At 49.1% G+C, this 15,701-nt stretch overlaps 3 protein-coding genes across 27 annotated transcripts in view; 1 reads left to right on the plus strand and 2 right to left on the minus strand.

Annotated features, from left to right (window-relative positions):
• Positions 1 to 2,693, minus strand: part of SIRT3 (sirtuin 3) — a 32,094-nt gene extending 29,401 nt beyond the window's left edge. For 6 of the 22 annotated variants that reach the window (XR_014067319.1, XM_081536036.1, XM_081536045.1 and 3 more), the window contains exon 1: positions 1,525 to 1,638. Coding sequence is in view for 7 of the 22 variants with exons in the window: in XM_081536036.1 (XP_081392162.1) it covers positions 1,525 to 1,607 (83 nt within the window). In the remaining 15 variants the exon portion in view is untranslated. Of the gene's footprint in view, positions 1 to 1,309; positions 1,639 to 1,755; positions 1,828 to 2,114 lie in introns of those variants that run through there. The other 16 variants (XM_081536044.1, XM_081536051.1, XM_081536046.1 and 13 more) reach the window with 8 other exon arrangements.
• On the plus strand, positions 2,158 to 13,247 carry PSMD13 (proteasome 26S subunit, non-ATPase 13). 4 transcript variants are annotated; one of them, XM_081536028.1, is made up of 13 exons: positions 2,158 to 2,302; positions 4,132 to 4,210; positions 8,111 to 8,145; positions 8,227 to 8,282; positions 8,509 to 8,552; positions 8,737 to 8,823; positions 9,281 to 9,452; positions 10,446 to 10,525; positions 10,604 to 10,729; positions 11,166 to 11,228; positions 11,823 to 11,903; positions 12,103 to 12,219; positions 12,787 to 13,247. In XM_081536028.1, the coding sequence occupies exons 1-13, from the start codon at positions 2,256 to 2,258 to the stop codon at positions 12,880 to 12,882; spliced, it is 1,083 nt and encodes a 360-aa protein (XP_081392154.1). In that variant the 5' UTR covers positions 2,158 to 2,255; the 3' UTR covers positions 12,883 to 13,247. The 4 variants fall into 4 exon arrangements, with proteins under 4 accessions (XP_081392154.1, XP_081392156.1, XP_081392153.1 ...); XM_081536027.1 differs by lacking the exon at positions 2,158 to 2,302 and adding an exon at positions 2,735 to 2,901; XM_081536030.1 differs by lacking the exon at positions 8,111 to 8,145 and having other exon boundaries at positions 4,132 to 4,237.
• Positions 13,248 to 13,893: 646 nt separating this feature from the next.
• On the minus strand, positions 13,894 to 15,498 carry LOC145524219 (cytochrome c oxidase subunit 8B, mitochondrial). Its single transcript, XM_081536059.1, has 2 exons — positions 15,326 to 15,498; positions 13,894 to 14,060 (listed from the first exon to the last, which is right to left on the minus strand). Exons 1-2 carry the CDS (start codon positions 15,434 to 15,436, stop codon positions 13,959 to 13,961), a joined length of 213 nt encoding a protein of 70 aa, XP_081392185.1. The 5' UTR covers positions 15,437 to 15,498; the 3' UTR covers positions 13,894 to 13,958.
• Between the last annotated feature and the right edge of the window lie 203 nt (positions 15,499 to 15,701).

The raw sequence follows: 15,701 nt of genomic DNA on the forward strand, positions 1-15,701 counted from the left end.
TGATGTCAGTCCTGGGACTGAGCCCTTAACCTGCGGAACCTGGTGATGTCTCCAGGTTGACAGAGTCAGAATTCAGTTACATTTGACATCCGGTTGGCATCTGTGGAAAACTGAAAAGTTGCTTGCTGGTACTGAAATAAAACCCATTGTTGAGTGCCTTCTTGAGTGCAAGGTATTACTCAGGGTACTTAATGTGTATTTCTCATCTACACAAGTAAAATGTCCGTCACTGAAAAACACAGGGACTGAATTTTACCAAACGTCTAGAAAATACTGAAGGTGTATGACTTAAAGTAAATGCTACGTGGAGTGAGATTTACTGAGAGTAGGGGTAAGCTGAGGAGCAAGCACAGATGCTGCTTGGGAAATGGAGACAAAGGACACTTTCAAACACGAGCCCTAAGATACAGGCTCAAAAGGCAGAAATTCCAAACTGTAGACAGCCTATGCCAGCAAACTGCTCTTCACAGGTGCCTTCATGCCTCCAGTTTGGGCGGCAAGTGGTAGCAAGGATTTACTGAATGATGGTGGTAGACAAGGTCACTATTTAGCCACGCCCCACCCACACAACTGCCTGCAGATTCTGAAACTGAAATAAGCTCCGTGGAGGCAACAATTTGACCCCTGCTCCATCACTGCACCTGGAACAGTCTGGTAGATGATAAGTCCAACAAAAGTTTCTTGGATGAAAGAAAGACTCCTCCTTGGTATCTCTTTATTAAACTCTTCAGTATTTTTGGTAGTTGTGTAAGAAGGCATTAAATTAATGTACCATTATTTACTTAAATATTTGTCCATTATTGGGCATTAAGTTAGTTTCCTAACAACTGTGATTAACAACTATGGTCTTAAGATTTTTCCACTTGTATGTCCGATTTCTAGACAAGGATTCAAAATGTGCAATTACTGTGTATGAACGTGAGTAAGGGTATGAACATATGCTGGTGGGAGTATTCATTGCATGACGTTTATGTGGGGCAATAAAATGTAGACACAGGAATTCCACTACTAGAGATTTATCCAAAAGGTGGAGTACGAACAAGGTTATTCAACACAGCACTATTTGTAATAACTAAAGATTAGAAACATTTTCAACACGAGACTGGTTAAATTAAGTATGAAACGTCCAAAGAATGGACTTCTACAGATTAGCATAAAAGACTGAGAAAGCATTTAAGTTTAGAATGGAAGTAACTCCAAGACATGTTAAGTAAAAAAAAAAAAAAAAAAAAAAGGAGAGGTACAGAACAGAATCTAACTCAAACGGGGGCCGGATGTCAAGAATGAACATTAAGTGTTGTTCACACACGTCCAAAATACCCTTGGGAAGAAACGAGAAACCGCTGCCATCCGGGACTCCGGAACGCCCTTCAGAGCCGCCTGAGCAGTGACTCGCCATTTTCAGGTTCTCCAATCGTCCCGCTGACCACGCAGAGGGAAGCCTGACATCCCTGCTCGCCTGAGGGGGTCGGTCTCCTCCCTGGGCCCCGCCCGGCCCCGCAGCCGCCCCCGCCCGGAACGAACCGAGGCCAGCGGGTCCACGCCCGCGCACCTCGCAGGCCCCAGAACCTGAAGGCTGGAACAGCCGAACAAGGAAACAGCGCCATGTTTCTCCGCAGCGCGCAGTGTCAGGTGCCCAGGGGTCTCGTGCGCGCGCGCCCCGCCCCCCCTGAGCGCGCCCCCCCTGAGCGCGCCCCGCCCCCGAGCGCGCCCTCGCCCCCGAGCGCGCCCCGCCCCCCGCGAGCGCGCCCTCACCTTAGCCTCACGCTCTTTCCCCGCCCCTGCGCGTCTTTCCTGCGCGTCCTTCCTGGCCGTCCCGCCCAGCGCGTCCCGCCCCGCCCCCGAGCACGCCCCGCCCCCGAGCGCGCCACGCCCCTCCGCGAGCACGCCCCGCCCCGCCCCGCCCCCCGAGCACGCCCTCACCTTAGCCTCACGCTCTTTGCCCGCCCCTGCGCGTCTTTCCTGCGCGTCCTTCCTACCGTCCCGCCCAGCGCACCCCGCCCCGCCCCGCCCCGCCCCGCCCCGCCCCGCCCCGCCCCGCCCCGCCCCGCCCCGCCCCGCCCCGCCCCGCCCCGCCCCCGAGCGCGCCACGCCCCCCGCGAGCGCGCACTTACCTTCGCCTCACGCTCTTTGCCCGCCCCTGCGCGTCTTTCCTTCGCGTCTTTCTTGCGCGTCCTTCCTGGCCGTCCCGCCCAGCGCGTCCCGCCCCGCCAGCGCGCCTTCGCCAGGTCTTCGCGAGCGCCTAGCCTGGCCTCATGTTCTCTTTCCCCGTCCCAGCAGCCCAGGTGGAGGTGAACGTCAGGTGGGGGCGGTTTCCTATTCTGTTGAGTTCCCGCCTCTGGTTCCCGAGACCAAACCTGGAACCTGAATTTCTCGACCCTCGCTCTCACCTTTTTTCTGTTGAAATGGAGATAACGAACACTTTTGGGAGCGCTTTCTGTGGTCAGGCATATTTACACTTAGTCCTCGCAAGCCACTACTAGGAAGGTGGTATTGTTAACCACATTTGAGTCGAGAACGTTGGGTCACAAAGGTCACAAAGCCAGCTCGACCTAGGCGCCCGTGCTCGTCGCTGCCTCAGTAGCACGGCCAGCTTCTCGGGAAATCCGTTACAAACCCTGGAGAGAACTGGGTCCAAAGCCAAGAGGCGCGGTTACCATGACAACCAGCCAGCGCCTAACCCTGACCACAGTGCTCCCAGCCTGCCCCGCGTGACGCAGCGCCGGAAGTGAGTGAGCACTTCCGGCGGCCTCCCCCGCGCCTTGGCATCAGCGCGGTTCTGCTTCTCCCGGTTGTTCCTGCCGTCATGAAGGACGTACCCGGCTTCTTACAGCAGAGTCAGAGCTCCGGGCCCGGCCAGGCCGCCGTGTGGCACCGTTTGGAGGAGCTTTACACCAAGAAGTGAGCGCCGAGCCGAAGGGCCCTGGGCCTCTTGGGATAGGAGAGCGACAGGGAGGACGGGGTGGGCCTGGACCTCGGTGGACTGAGGGCGTTCGGACCTGTGTGGAGTGAATGGGGACAAGCTAGGCAGAGAAGGTGTGCTGAGGGACCCGGAAGGCAGGACCAAGGAGGGAAAGGGGTGACATCCCACAGGACGAAGAGGAGAGCCACAGGCTTCCTTCTGGACCCAGCGACTGTAGCTGAATAGATACCGATGTCTTGTATTTAGCCTTGTCATAGTGTGATTGCACCTACAGTCATTTTTCTCAGCAGTCTGGAGTAGACAAACCAGAGATCAGTGCGTTTTTTCCCCTGTGGATTCTGCTGGCGTGCAACCACTTCGTGTGCCATGGCCCCAGCTTTCCGTTGCATTTCATATTGGGCTTTGTGCACCTAGAAAGATCTTGGAGTATGGGTTTGTTAGGAAACAGGATGAATTTATGAATTTCAGAACAATTAAGTTTATCAATTGCTAAGCAGTCTCTTTTTAAATGAATAAGATGTTAGTGGGTTAGCGATTTTTCACAGGAAAATACAGCTCTTGTAACACTCCTCTGTTAACAACTTTGGCCTTTAGCATTGTGCCTTTTGCATGGATATTCAATATGTGTTTTGATGATAGCAGCCTTCTGCCATTAGCAGATTTTAAGAAAAAAATCATAGTTTTTGACAAATAACTGCTTGTGTAGCCCTTTGTACTTTTCATGCATTTTACTTGCATTCTTAAGAATTAGCCTTTGGTTTCAAATGCACTATGTCATTGTTCTAGAGGTTTTCTGTATTAGCTCATTCAGTCCTTCATCCTATTCATAGATGAGGAAACTGAAGCTCAGTTTAAGCTCCTTCCCTGAGGTAGTCAGCTAATAGGTAGAAGAGCCATAATTTCAAATTCCATACGTATGATTCCAAAGTTCTAGTTTCCAGTCAAGCCTTGCAGTAACCCTTTGAGGTAGTCTAGAAAGATGTTCTCCATTTATAGCTGAGAAAACAGTCTTAGAGTGATCTCTTAGTGACATAACCATGGAATGGTAGAGACAGGGAAAGAACTAAGCTTTAAAAAGCATCTGCTTTAGCATTCTTGTGTTAAACATTAGAGACTGATTAGTGTTTGTTATTTGATAAGACCATCAAAGGTGAAGGTGTCTGTGACTGATACTAGGTTATAGGTCTTAAGAGCCTTGTGTTTTTCAGGTTGTGGCATCAGCTGACACTTCAAGTGCTTGATTTTGTGCAGGACCCCTGCTTTGCCCAAGGAGATGGTCTCATTAAGGTAAATGATTTGCCATGCTATGTCACAGTATTTAAATATGCTCAAGTACAAACAAAGCTAGTGGAGGTGATGGAATTCCAGTTGAGCTGTTTCAAATCCTGAAAGATGATGCTGTGAAAGTGCTGCACTCACTATGCCAGCAAATCTGGAAAACTCAGCAGTGGCCACAGGACTGGAAAAGGTGAGTTTTCATTCCAATGCCAAAGAATGCTTGAACTACCGCCCAATTGCACTCATCTCACACGCTAGTAAAGTAATGCTCAAAATTCTCCAAGCCAGGCTTCAGCAGTACATGAACTGTGAACTTCCAGATGTTCAGGCTGGTTTTAGAAAAGGCAGAGGAACCAGAGATGAAATTGCTAACATCCGCTGCATCATCGAAAAAGCAAGAGAGTTCCAGAAAAACATCTATTTCTGCTTTATTGACTATGCCAAAGCCTTTGACTGTGTGGATCACAATAAACTGTGGAAAATTCTGAAAGAGATGGGAATACCAGACCATCTGCCCTGTCTCTTGAGAAACCTGTATGCAGGTCAGGAAGCAACAGTTAGAACTGGACGTGGAACAACAGACTGGTTCCAAATCGGAAAAGGAGTACGTCAAGGCTGTATATTGTCACCCTGCTTATTTAACTTATATGCAGAGTACATCATGAGAAACGCTGGGCTGGAAGAAACACAAGCTGGAATCAAGATTGCCGGGAGAAATATCAATAACCTCAGATATGCAGATGACACCACCCTTATGGCAGAAAGTGAAGAAGAACTAAAGAGCCTCTTGATGAAAGTGAAAGAGGAGAGTGAAAAAGTTGGCTTAAAGCTCAACATTCAGAAAACTAAGATCATGGCATCTGGTCCCATCACTTCATGGGAAATAGATGGGGAAACAGTGGAAACAGTGTCAGACTTGATTCTTTTGGGCTCCAAAATCACTGCTGATGGTGATTGCAGCCATGAAATTAAAAGACACTTACTGCTTGGAAGGAAGCTTATGGCCAACCTAGATAGCATATTTAAAAGCAGAGACATTACTTTGCCAACAAAAGTCTGTCTGGTCAAGGCTATGGTTTTTCCAGTGGTCATGTATGGATGTGAGAGTTGGACGGTGAAGAAAGCTGAGCGCCGAAGAATTGATGCTTTTGAACTGTGGTGTTGGAGAAGACTCTGGAGAGTCCCTTGGACTATAGGAAGATCCAGCCAGTCCATCCTAAAGGAGATGAGTCCTGGGTGTTCATTGGAAGGACTGATGTTGAAGCTGAAACTCCAATACTTTGGCCACCTCATGGGAAGAGTTGACTCATTGGAAAAGACCCTAATGCTGGGAGGGATTGGGAGCAGGAGGAGAGGGGGACAACAGAGGATGAGATGGCTGGATGGCATCACCGACTTGATGGACATGAGTTTGGGTAAACTCCGGGAATTGGTGATGGACAGGGAAGCCTGACCTACTGCAGTCCATGGGGTCACAAAGAGTTGGACATGACTGAGCGACTGAACTGATCTGAGACTACTCTTTGAAATCTTTCCTGATATCTTTCTCCTTGATGCCTTTCTCTTGGATTCTGAATGAATCAGACGTGTGTAAACGCATTGGAACTGAAAGCTAGTTTGTAACGATAGTTTCAGTTATTTGCTTTAATTGTGCTTGTAGTGAAGCTTACCACTTTGGTGTTCCACCATCTGGGCTTCTAAGGTTTTCTTGTGGTGTATATCGGTTTGGCGTTTTGCTACTTAAAGGAACTTGTAATCTTCTGTAAGCCTGGAGATTTTGTTGGCCATGCTATCTTCTGGATTATGTGAAACAATGATAAATTAGAGCTGTCTCAGTATTTATTCCCTAAGGTAGTAAAATGTCAAACCGATAGATATACACCACAAGAAAACCTTAGAAGCCCAGATGGTGGAATACCAAAGTGGTAAGCTTCATTATAAGCACAATTAAAGCAAATAACTGAAACTACCATTACAAACTAGCTTTCAGTTCCAATGCGTTTATACACGTCTGATTCATTCAGAATCCAAGAGAAAGGCATCAAGGAGAAAGATATCAGGAAAGTGAGCCTAGTTAGCACATCACCTCATATTGTTACTGATTTGTTTTTCTTGTGATGAGAACTTTTAAGATCTACTCTCCTAGCAACTTTCAGGTATACTGTGTGGTATGGTTAACTGTAGTCACCATGCTGGACACTACATTCCCCAGGACTTGATTGTTTTATAAGTAGGAGTTTATGCATTGACCTGTTGACCACCTTCACCCCTGCTACTGGCAGCCACCATTCTGTTCTCTGTATGAGTTAGTTTTTTAGGTTGCACATATAAGTGAGGTTAAATAGTACTTGTCTTTCCCTGACTTATTTCACTTCACATAATGCCTTCAAGGTTCATTTGCATTGTCACAGATGGCAGGATTTTCATTTTTTAGGCTGAGTGACACCCCATTGTGTGTATATATTCGCCACATTTTGTTTCATGAGACATTTCCATCTTTCAGTCTTCATACCCAAAGGAACTTGAAACTCTCCTTATCCAAAGTTGACTTGTCCGGAGGTTCCCTCTCCCAGCTTTGCCCATACTGGGCACTCCCTTTGCCACCCTGTTACCCAGCTGTGAGCTCAGAGGTTGTCATCAGCTCCCCTCTGTGTGACCTGCCCACACTGAGCAGGTCTGGTTCAGTTCACTTGCAGATTTCTCAGACTCTCTGTCATCCTCACTGCTTTGCTCCCCTCTCTCTTCTGTCGTGACTACTCATGGCCTCAACTGTTCTGTCTCCTTCAATCCTTTTCCTTCCCATCCTCTTTGCATCCAGCCATGTGTATAAAATACAAATATGGTTGTATATGTCCACTGGTATAGCTTTGACTTTAGGATAGAGACCAAGGCCCAGTCTCTGTGTCCTTCAGAAGTACTTCTACAACATAATACAGTTATTTCTTTGGTGCTTTTGCATATGTTTGTTCCTGTCTGAAATGGTTTCCCAGCTGCTCCCTCTGCCACATCAAATTTGTCCACCTCTTACTGCTCTTCATTCCTTAAAGCTCAACCATCAGTTTCTGAAATAACCTTTGCAGTCTCTCTCATCGGCTGATCCAGCTTGCTTTTTAACTGTTTCCTTGCTTTTTAACTCACAGGGTTGTCATTTGTTTGCAAGTCTGGCTTCTCCGCTGGGCCAGAAGCTCCTCAGAAGTTCAGTTTTTGTCTTGCACATTCTGTGCTGTAGTACTTAGTAAACATTCTCAGTAAGTGCTCACGTGTTTGCTGAGTGGCGCTGATATCTGATAATGAGACGTAATTAGCCTGCAACCTTCTGACCTCTGTTTAGTTAGTGAGCCTTTCAAACGGATAGTCTGCTTTATTCAGAGGACTTTGGAGGACAAATAGATGATGGTCCTTGGAAGAGTCTCATGGGACAAGGTTCTAATTCTAAAAGCTAGGGGAAAAAAAACCAACTAGCTTTTTTCAGTAGTTTATTGGTGATCATTTTTAAAATTATTTATCTATTTGGCTGTGTCGGGTCTCAGTTGTGGCACTCAGAATCTTCCGAGAGTCGTGAAGAATCTTTGTTGAGGAACACAGACTCGCTAGTTGTGGCACAAGCTCAGTTGTTGCAGCAGACGGGCTTAGTTGCTCTGCTGCATGTGGGATCTTAGTTCCCAACCAGAGGTTGGACCCATAACCCCTGCACCACAGGTGGGTTCGTAACACCTCGACCACCAGGGAAGTAAGTCCCTAGTGGTGACCGTTTATGTGGGCTTAATAAGCCTCAGTTTGGGTCTTGTGTTGTTCAGCACACACTCACGCAGTGCCTGCTGTCTGATGGGTATCATGCTAGTGTCTGAAGTCTTGATTTTGCAGAATGAAAGACGTCTTATAATGAGTCTCCATGTTTTGGTTCCACAGCTTTATGAAAACTTCATCAGTGAATTTGAACACAGGTAAAATTCTTCCGTTTGTTTTTGTTTTTGAAAATGAATACACTGATTTCTTGACGTTCAAAGACTGGGTTTTTATTTCAGGGTGAATCCTTTGTCCCTGGTAGAAATCATTCTACATGTAGTTAGACAGATGACTGGTGAGTCTCACTTTGTTTCATAAAGGAGCAGATCCTAATGGCAATTAAAATGATCTCAAAGTATAAGTTAATTGAACTTTTGGATTTCAGTAAACAATATATAATTCTAAGTTTTGTATTTTATGGTCTAAACCCAAAGATTATCCCACCTGTAAAGATGGATACTTTACAGGTACAACAGGATACTCTGTTGGCGATGCTTCTGACTTTGGTCTTTCTTTTCTAGATCCTAATGTGGCTCTCACTTTTCTGGAAAAGACTCGTGAGAAGGTAAACATGAAGTTTGAGCCAGATCACATAAACATATGTGAATTACACTTTGTGCCTGTGCCCGCTTTCACAGCTCCGGAGACCGTTGTGTCTGTAGTCATGCAAGTTAAGCCAGTATACAGATGCCTTCCTTGTTACTCCACTGCCCACACTTCTGAGGGTCCCTCATTTCTGATGCCTTTAGGTGAAAAGTAGTGATGAGGCAGTGATCCTGTGCAAAACCGCGATTGGAGCTCTAAAGCTAAATATCGGTGACCTGCAAGTTACAAAGGTGAGATTGCCACAATACAGATTTATCATTGTTTAAAACTGTAAGGGGAAAAAATCCTAATTTTCCTCTCTGTTTATTTTTAAGTAATTTTGAATTACAGGAAAGTTGCAAAAATAGCAGAGAAAACTCTCCTCTGCCCTCACTTCAGGTTCTTGTTGTCAGCATTTCTCCTCTTTGCCCTGTCATTCTGTACGTGTGTTTGTGTGTGTGTAGGTTTGGTGCTTTTTTTTTTTTTCAAAGCCGCTGAAGAGTAAGTTGCTGATGTGATGCCTGTCACCCTTACACAGAGTCCGCCCCTGGAGCACGTGCATCCAGCGTGAGACCACACAGGTTGAAGTGAAGCTTTCCATTCTAACGTAGCCAAACTCACCAGTCTTTGTGGCTTATGCTTTTCACCTTGTCATGTGTTACTTGAAAAACGTTTAAGTTAGAAAGCGTGCTTGCTTCCTGTGTATAGGAAACTATCGAAGATGTTGAAGAAATGCTCAACAACCTCCCTGGGGTGACATCCGTTCACAGTCGTTTCTACGACCTCTCCAGTAAATACTATCAAACAATTGGAAACCACGCGTCCTACTACAAAGATGCTCTGCGGTTTCTGGGCTGTGTTGACATCAAGGATCTGCCAGGTAACATGACCAAAAGGCCTGTGTCACGTGAGGGGCTCGCTCACATGACGCAGTAGCTGGGACGTGGCCGAGGCACCTGATCTCAGAAATCACCCAGATGTGTTTATTTCTTTTAGAAGAAAGCCCATGTGGTAGCAAGAGTTGTTTAAGCCTTAGTTTTTGCTTTGTATTTGTTTTCAGCTTTTAATTCATTGGCAGTGAGGCTGACCCTCATTGCCCCTTTACTGTTCCTGCTCCGGAACTCCTCCTTTCTGTGGTCTGAGCCGGAGTGAGAGGTAGAGCAATGCGAATGCCTTGACCCCCTGCAAGGCACCATGACGTCCCTGAACCTGGGACTCTTGTCATGAAACTGAAGTGCTACACCCAGGGCAGTAAATTACAAGAATCTTCCAAGGATTTGGGGGTGGAAGAAAAGTGACCAGTGACTTTTGGGGATAGTGCAAGAAATACGTGTTTACAAAAGAAATTTTACCCTATTTTAGCATATTTTAGATGTCTCACAGTGTACTGTTGAAGCTAAGGAGATCAGCAATTCCTAAAAGTGTTAGTGCAGTTTTAATTGCGACATCTCAAGAAAACTATGTTGGAAAAAGCAACTAATATGGTCAAGAGAATAAGGGGACAAAATGTAGGTTAATTCTAGTCAAAAGAGGCTAAACGTGGTGGCTCTAAGCTGGATACGAAATGGTGCTGCTTCCCACAGCAGGCAAGGGGATGAGGAGCAGACCCCACCAGGCAGTAGATATACGGAAAATACCAGTAGATTCACGTGCAGTTAGGTGAAAAGAAGCAGTGAATGCCGTTCCTACCAAAGCTGCGTATACGGTTCCAGGTACAGTCTGAGTCAATGCAGTGCTTGAAACGAGATAACTGATGTTAGGGCTTTGTAATATAACCATTACAGAAAACAGTTTATTTTTTATGGGAGATTTCTAAAGCAAAACAGAACTGATTCTTGTGCCTGGAGTGTAACTGGAGGTGTTGCTGCCGTAGTGTCTGAGCAGCAGGAGAGAGCTTTCACGCTGGGACTGGCAGGACTTCTTGGCGAGGGAGTTTTCAACTTTGGTGAGCTGGTAAGTGGACCTGGGGCACAGATTCCTGAACCCAGGGGAGACTGAGCTTCTGTCAGCTGACCATGTCTGTCCTCACAGCTCATGCACCCTGTGCTGGAGTCGCTGAGGGACACTGACCGGCAGTGGCTGATTGACACCCTCTACGCCTTTAACAGTGGCAACGTAGAGCGATTCCAGACTCTGAAGGCCGCCTGGGGCCAGCAGGTCAGTCCCGTGGAGTTGGCTGTGCGCCTGTGGAGTTTGTTCACCATGCGTCTGTTGGGTTATTGAGCGCCTTCCGTCCCCCTGCCGGGCCCGGGGGTCCCTTTGCTCTCTAACCCTGACCCCCCTGCCCTCCCTGTACCGAGAGTCTCCCTGAAACTCCAGCACACACCTGTGGCCCTGCCCCACGTGTTCCTGGCAGTGGCACAAATCTTGCTTTGTAGATTCTTTGTCTTGGAAAATCCTAGGTCTTCAGCTAAGCACTCTTCTAATGATTTCCTGAGAAAAATGAGCTTCAAATCACTGGAAGCTAATGACGAGCCCCAGTGACCTAAAGTGGAAAATGTCTGCACCTGCCCAGTTTCTTTTTGTTCCATTGACTATTGTAGAAAGAATTTCAAAACCCAGGTTAGGTAACTGATGTTGTATTGCTTTACAGCCTGATTTAGCAGCCAACGAAGCCCAGCTTCTGAGGAAAATTCAGTTATTGTGCCTCATGGAGGTGAGCAAGACCCAGGACCTACTCGGTGATCTAAGACCCTGCCGGGAGCCATAGGGCCCTGTAAACCCTGAAGGCCCTCGGGGTGCAGCTTAAGCTGTGGAGGTGGTGGTTCTCCTGCCCCCCGCCTCCCAACCAGCTTTGCTCTTCCTTTACTGCCACTTGCTGTTTTTAGTTTGTATTTGAGCCTTAGCTTAGGTGACCCCTCAGGGAGGGATTCCCCCTCCCTCTGTGCCGAAAGAACTGTCGCTTGCCTTTGCTCCTCTGTCCTGCACCGGAATGTGAGCTGCTTGACCAAAAGCGCTTTATGCGTCTATTTCATCGCAGTGTTGCCAGCTCCACATACAGCCCTGGCACATGGCAGCCTCAAGCACTCATTCAGGAGATGAGTAATGACTGTTCTAGAAAACGACCATAAAGCCTATTTCACCTTCTTGTCTAGGAATGGGAAACTTAGTCTGAGTAAGATAAGATATGTGACTAATATTAAGAAAATTTTAGTATGTAGGGTACTGATAAGGTCTATGTTTTCAGAGCAAGTATTGACAAAAATATCTTTATCAATCAGTTCTCTGACTTACAAAAAAATTTTTTCAGATGACTTTTACACGACCTGCCAATCATAGGCAACTCACTTTTGAAGAAATTGCCAAAAGTGCTAAAATCACCGTGAACGAGGTATGTAGTTCTTAGACTCAGGATGTTGCAGCAGCAAAGCTGCTTCCCGGGGTCCGGACTCCCGTGTGAGCTCACCACCCCTAGACTCAGGTCACAGAGACGCTGAGTCTTGTTCCCCTCGTGTTCCACAGCTGGCGGGGTCCACAGGGATGTGCGTGTTGGCGCCAGAGTGTCTTACACAAGCCCCCTCTATGCACAGGTGGAGTTGCTGGTGATGAAGGCCCTCTCGGTGGGGCTGGTGAAAGGCAGTATTGACGAGGTGGATAAGCGGGTTCACATGACCTGGGTGCAGCCCCGCGTGTTGGATTTGCAACAGGTAATGTGCTTGAAATACAGAGTCCACCTTTCTGGTGTTTGGGGTTGTATCTGTGCTGTCTTAGTCTCATTTGGATGGAGGCCATTTAGGAAGAAAGCATTATTAGACAAGAGATTTCAGAGAATGAATTACTGCTCTATGGACTAAGGGCTTTTCAAAGAACCTAATTTAATGCAAGCTTGAGATTTGAACCCTGCATTTAAAGCTTATTGTGATAACAGTGCTGGTTGTGCTTGATGATGGCTTTTAATCTTAAAATTGGTACTCTGATTAAATATTCTTCTGGATCTGTGATTTGAGCTAAAATCTATCTTATTTATATTTTCTGGAAGTTGAATCCTCTAGGTTTCCTCCATTCTTGCCTGTTTTCTTGCATGCAAGTTTTTCTTAATGTCCTTCTGGTAAGAATTGACCGGGACAATCCCATCTCGCACACCCAGCTCCCCCAGCTCTGATGTCCTTGTTAATAATGCTGCTGTAAAGAATTAGCTGGAAATTTAGGACTGCCCTATCAGCTGCTGTGATTCCCAAGTGCCTTAACACACGTGTGTCCTGGCTTGCACGCAGATCAAGGGAATGAAGGACCGCCTGGAGTTGTGGTGCACCGACGTGAAGAGCATGGAGATGCTGGTGGAGCACCAGGCCCACGACATCCTCACCTAGGCTTCCTGCCCTGATCTGTCTGTGGGGAGGTGTTTCGTGGCTGATGATCCAGGCAGCTGAGAAGACCTGCGTTTAATCAGGGGTGGGAGTGGGATTCGGTTTGGGGTAGGGACTGTTCTCACTGTGCCGATTGTCCCAGAGGACTGTCATTGATGAGGGGAGCAGCCACAGGCAAAAGCCTCCTTTCTGGACGCCTCTGCAGTGGAGAGGTCACTGGGGCTCAGGTGAGGCAGCAGGGATGGGGAAGAAAACCCCTCCTAGGTGGAGGGCACCCATTCCAGCATTGACCTCACCGCACCCACATGTGTGAACGGCTTCTCCAGTGCAGCTTGCGGATGTTTCTGTAATAAATGCCTTGCTCTGTCCTTTTTGTGGTTCTGTTTCCTTAGGCTTAGCTCCCAGGTTAAGCCTATGCCTGAAGTGGTTAAAAAGCAGGAGATGGAACCTGGTGGAAATTTGGCCTTGGTTCTCCTCACCGTCTACTCTGAGGAGAAGGCATCCCTGACCACACTGGCCATGGGGCAGAGCCGGGGCAGAGGGTGGTGGGCACAGCGGCCGAGGGAGAGAGTCCTGCCTGTATTGTCGCTCAGGGAGACGTGGTGTCTAATGTGTCCACCCATTGCCACCGAGCCAGCAGCTTCTGTGGCTTGAGTACCCCAGTGCTGACAGGAACCGACTTTCTTAAAAAGCAGGAGATGGAACCTGGTGGAAATTTGGCCTTGGTTCTCCTCACCGTCTACCCTGAGGAGAAGGCATCCCTGACCACACTGGCCATGGGCAGAGCCGGGGCAGAGGGTGGTGGGCACAGCGGCCGAGGGAGAGAGTCCTGCCTGTATTGTCGCTCAGGGAGACGTGGTGTCTAATGTGTCCACCCATTGCCACCGAGCCAGCAGCTTCTGTGGCCTGAGTACCCCAGTGCTGACAGGAACCGACTTTCTGATAGCCCAGTCCTGGGCATCCAGGGGCAGTGGGGGAGATGCACGATGCAGATACAGAGAATCACCAGAGACGTGAGGAAGGAGGAGGGCTTTAATCTGATCTTCCTGTCTGGGCCTGGTGTGGCGACCACGGAGCCTTCATGCTGCTGAGCTCTTCTTGTAGTTATCCAGGTGGTACAGGACCCAGCCGGCAGGAAGCAGGAAGCTGAGGAACGTCACAGAGAGCCCGATGGCCTGCTCCTGGGTCGAGAAAACGCACATGAGTCCGCTCAGCCCAGACCGACTGCCTCTGTCCCGGGGGCTTAACCAGAGCGGGGTGAAGAGCTAGACACACGGCCCTGCCCCTTTGGCTCCCGCTGGACCCTTGGCTCAGTGGTGTTCGCTCCAGCTGCCCCAGATAGCCTTATCTGCAAGGTGTGAGCAGTGACCACTGCCGTTGTAAGGGAGGATGGCCTATTGGACTCTGTTCTCTGGGTGGGGCCTTTTATCACAGCCCCACCCTCTGCCTGAGAGCCTGGCCTGCTCCTTGACCTTGAACTCCTTCCCACCGAGTAGGATGAGCACCCTCCCTTCTGGTTACCTGCGGACTTGTGCGGGTCTGGTGTGGTGTCAAGTTGCTTGGAACAAGTCTGGGGCCCTTGCTCTGAGTGGTGCTCCTGTTCAGAAGCCTGGGTGGGATTCCCTATACGTGCGGGGGGGGGGGGGTGCGCGCGTGCGCACACGCACGTGCATTCGCATATGTAGAGGCCACACCACCTGGCACCCTGCATTCTCAGTGGCTGCACCCTTGGAGCCCGGTTCGAAGCACCAGCTATATTTCACCTTCATTGTTTCCTCCTGAAACAGCCCGGACCAGTCACCCCACCCCTCCCCAGAGTGAATCGACACCAGGTTGGAGACCAATCCTTCCTTTTTGACTTTTCACTCCCAGAGATTTAAGCAACGTTGGCCTAGAATAGGGACTGAAGGCTGGCTTCAGATCTAGTCCTATGACCTTGGGCAGTGACCTAGACCTTGGCTTATTTATGCTTAAAATAGAGATAGTTGTTGACTGTCCTGGAGCCCCAGGGTCGCAGGTTTGCATTTTCACCTGGGCTCTCACAGACCCTCAAAGCAGCCCACTCTTTCCTTTTAACGGGTGGTGAAGCGAGATGCCCTGGGCGCCCCCCCCACCCCGCCCCGCGACCTCGGCCTTCAGCACTGCTGTTGGCGAGGGGGGCCTGAGAGCAGAGGGCCCGCCCGCCGACTGACTGCAGCTTTGGGAGCCTGGCGTGTGGGCGATGGCCGCGGGGACCCCGCTCGGAAACTTGGGACACTGTTCCAGCCGAGGGTCTGAGACCGAGCACCAGGGTCCCCTCTGTAAGCAGGCCTGAAGGAAGCCCCTCTCCCCTCTGCATCCTGCCCCAAACCCACTTCATCCTGAAAACATCTCAGGACCACCCATTCGCCCTGCCTGGGGTAGGGGCCCCCCACTCCTCACCCCCCACTGCCTTGGTGGGACCTACCTTTGGAGAAGTGGGTGTTTTGGCTGGCTTGGCAGTGATATGTGCCTTAGGGACCACCCAACCCCTCAGCGGGGCTTGCAGCAGCCTGACGGTGGGGGCCAACCTCAGCATAGCTGTAGGGCTGGGCTCCTCCTAGTCTAGTGAAGTTCCGGGTGTGCACACGGTGTGCCCTCTGCTCACTTGGTTGCTGGAGCTTTTTATAGCTCAAGGAGGCAGCTGCAGCTGTCCCCTCCTGTCACAGGGCTTGGCAGAAGGAAGCTTGCTTGGAACTGGGAGAGAAAGGGCCTCAGACCAGCAACTCCAGGCCCAACCCCTGCTATGGCTCCCGAGGGACTTCAGGTTGCTTGCATTGCAGGGAAGACTGGCTCTCTCTGGA

The sequence above is a fragment of the Giraffa tippelskirchi genome, chromosome 10 (genome assembly GCF_054371585.1).
Source record: "Giraffa tippelskirchi isolate mGirTip1 chromosome 10, T2T-mGirTip1v1.2.pri, whole genome shotgun sequence".
Taxonomy (NCBI): domain Eukaryota; kingdom Metazoa; phylum Chordata; class Mammalia; order Artiodactyla; family Giraffidae; genus Giraffa; species Giraffa tippelskirchi.

Coding starts and splice junctions, on each gene's coding strand:
- PSMD13 (XM_081536027.1), top strand. CDS start 2,807: ATGAAGGACGTACCCGGCTTCTTACAGCAGAGTCAGAGCTCCGGGCCC. Junction 8,283..8,508: donor TGTAGTTAGACAGATGACTG/GTGAGTCTCACT, acceptor TTTCTTTTCTAG/ATCCTAATGTGGCTCTCACT. Junction 10,526..10,603: donor TTTTCAACTTTGGTGAGCTG/GTAAGTGGACCT, acceptor CTGTCCTCACAG/CTCATGCACCCTGTGCTGGA.
- LOC145524219 (XM_081536059.1), bottom strand. CDS start 15,436: ATGCTGAGGTTGGCCCCCACCGTCAGGCTGCTGCAAGCCCCGCTGAGG. Junction 14,061..15,325: donor AAACACCCACTTCTCCAAAG/GTAGGTCCCACC, acceptor TTCTCGACCCAG/GAGCAGGCCATCGGGCTCTC.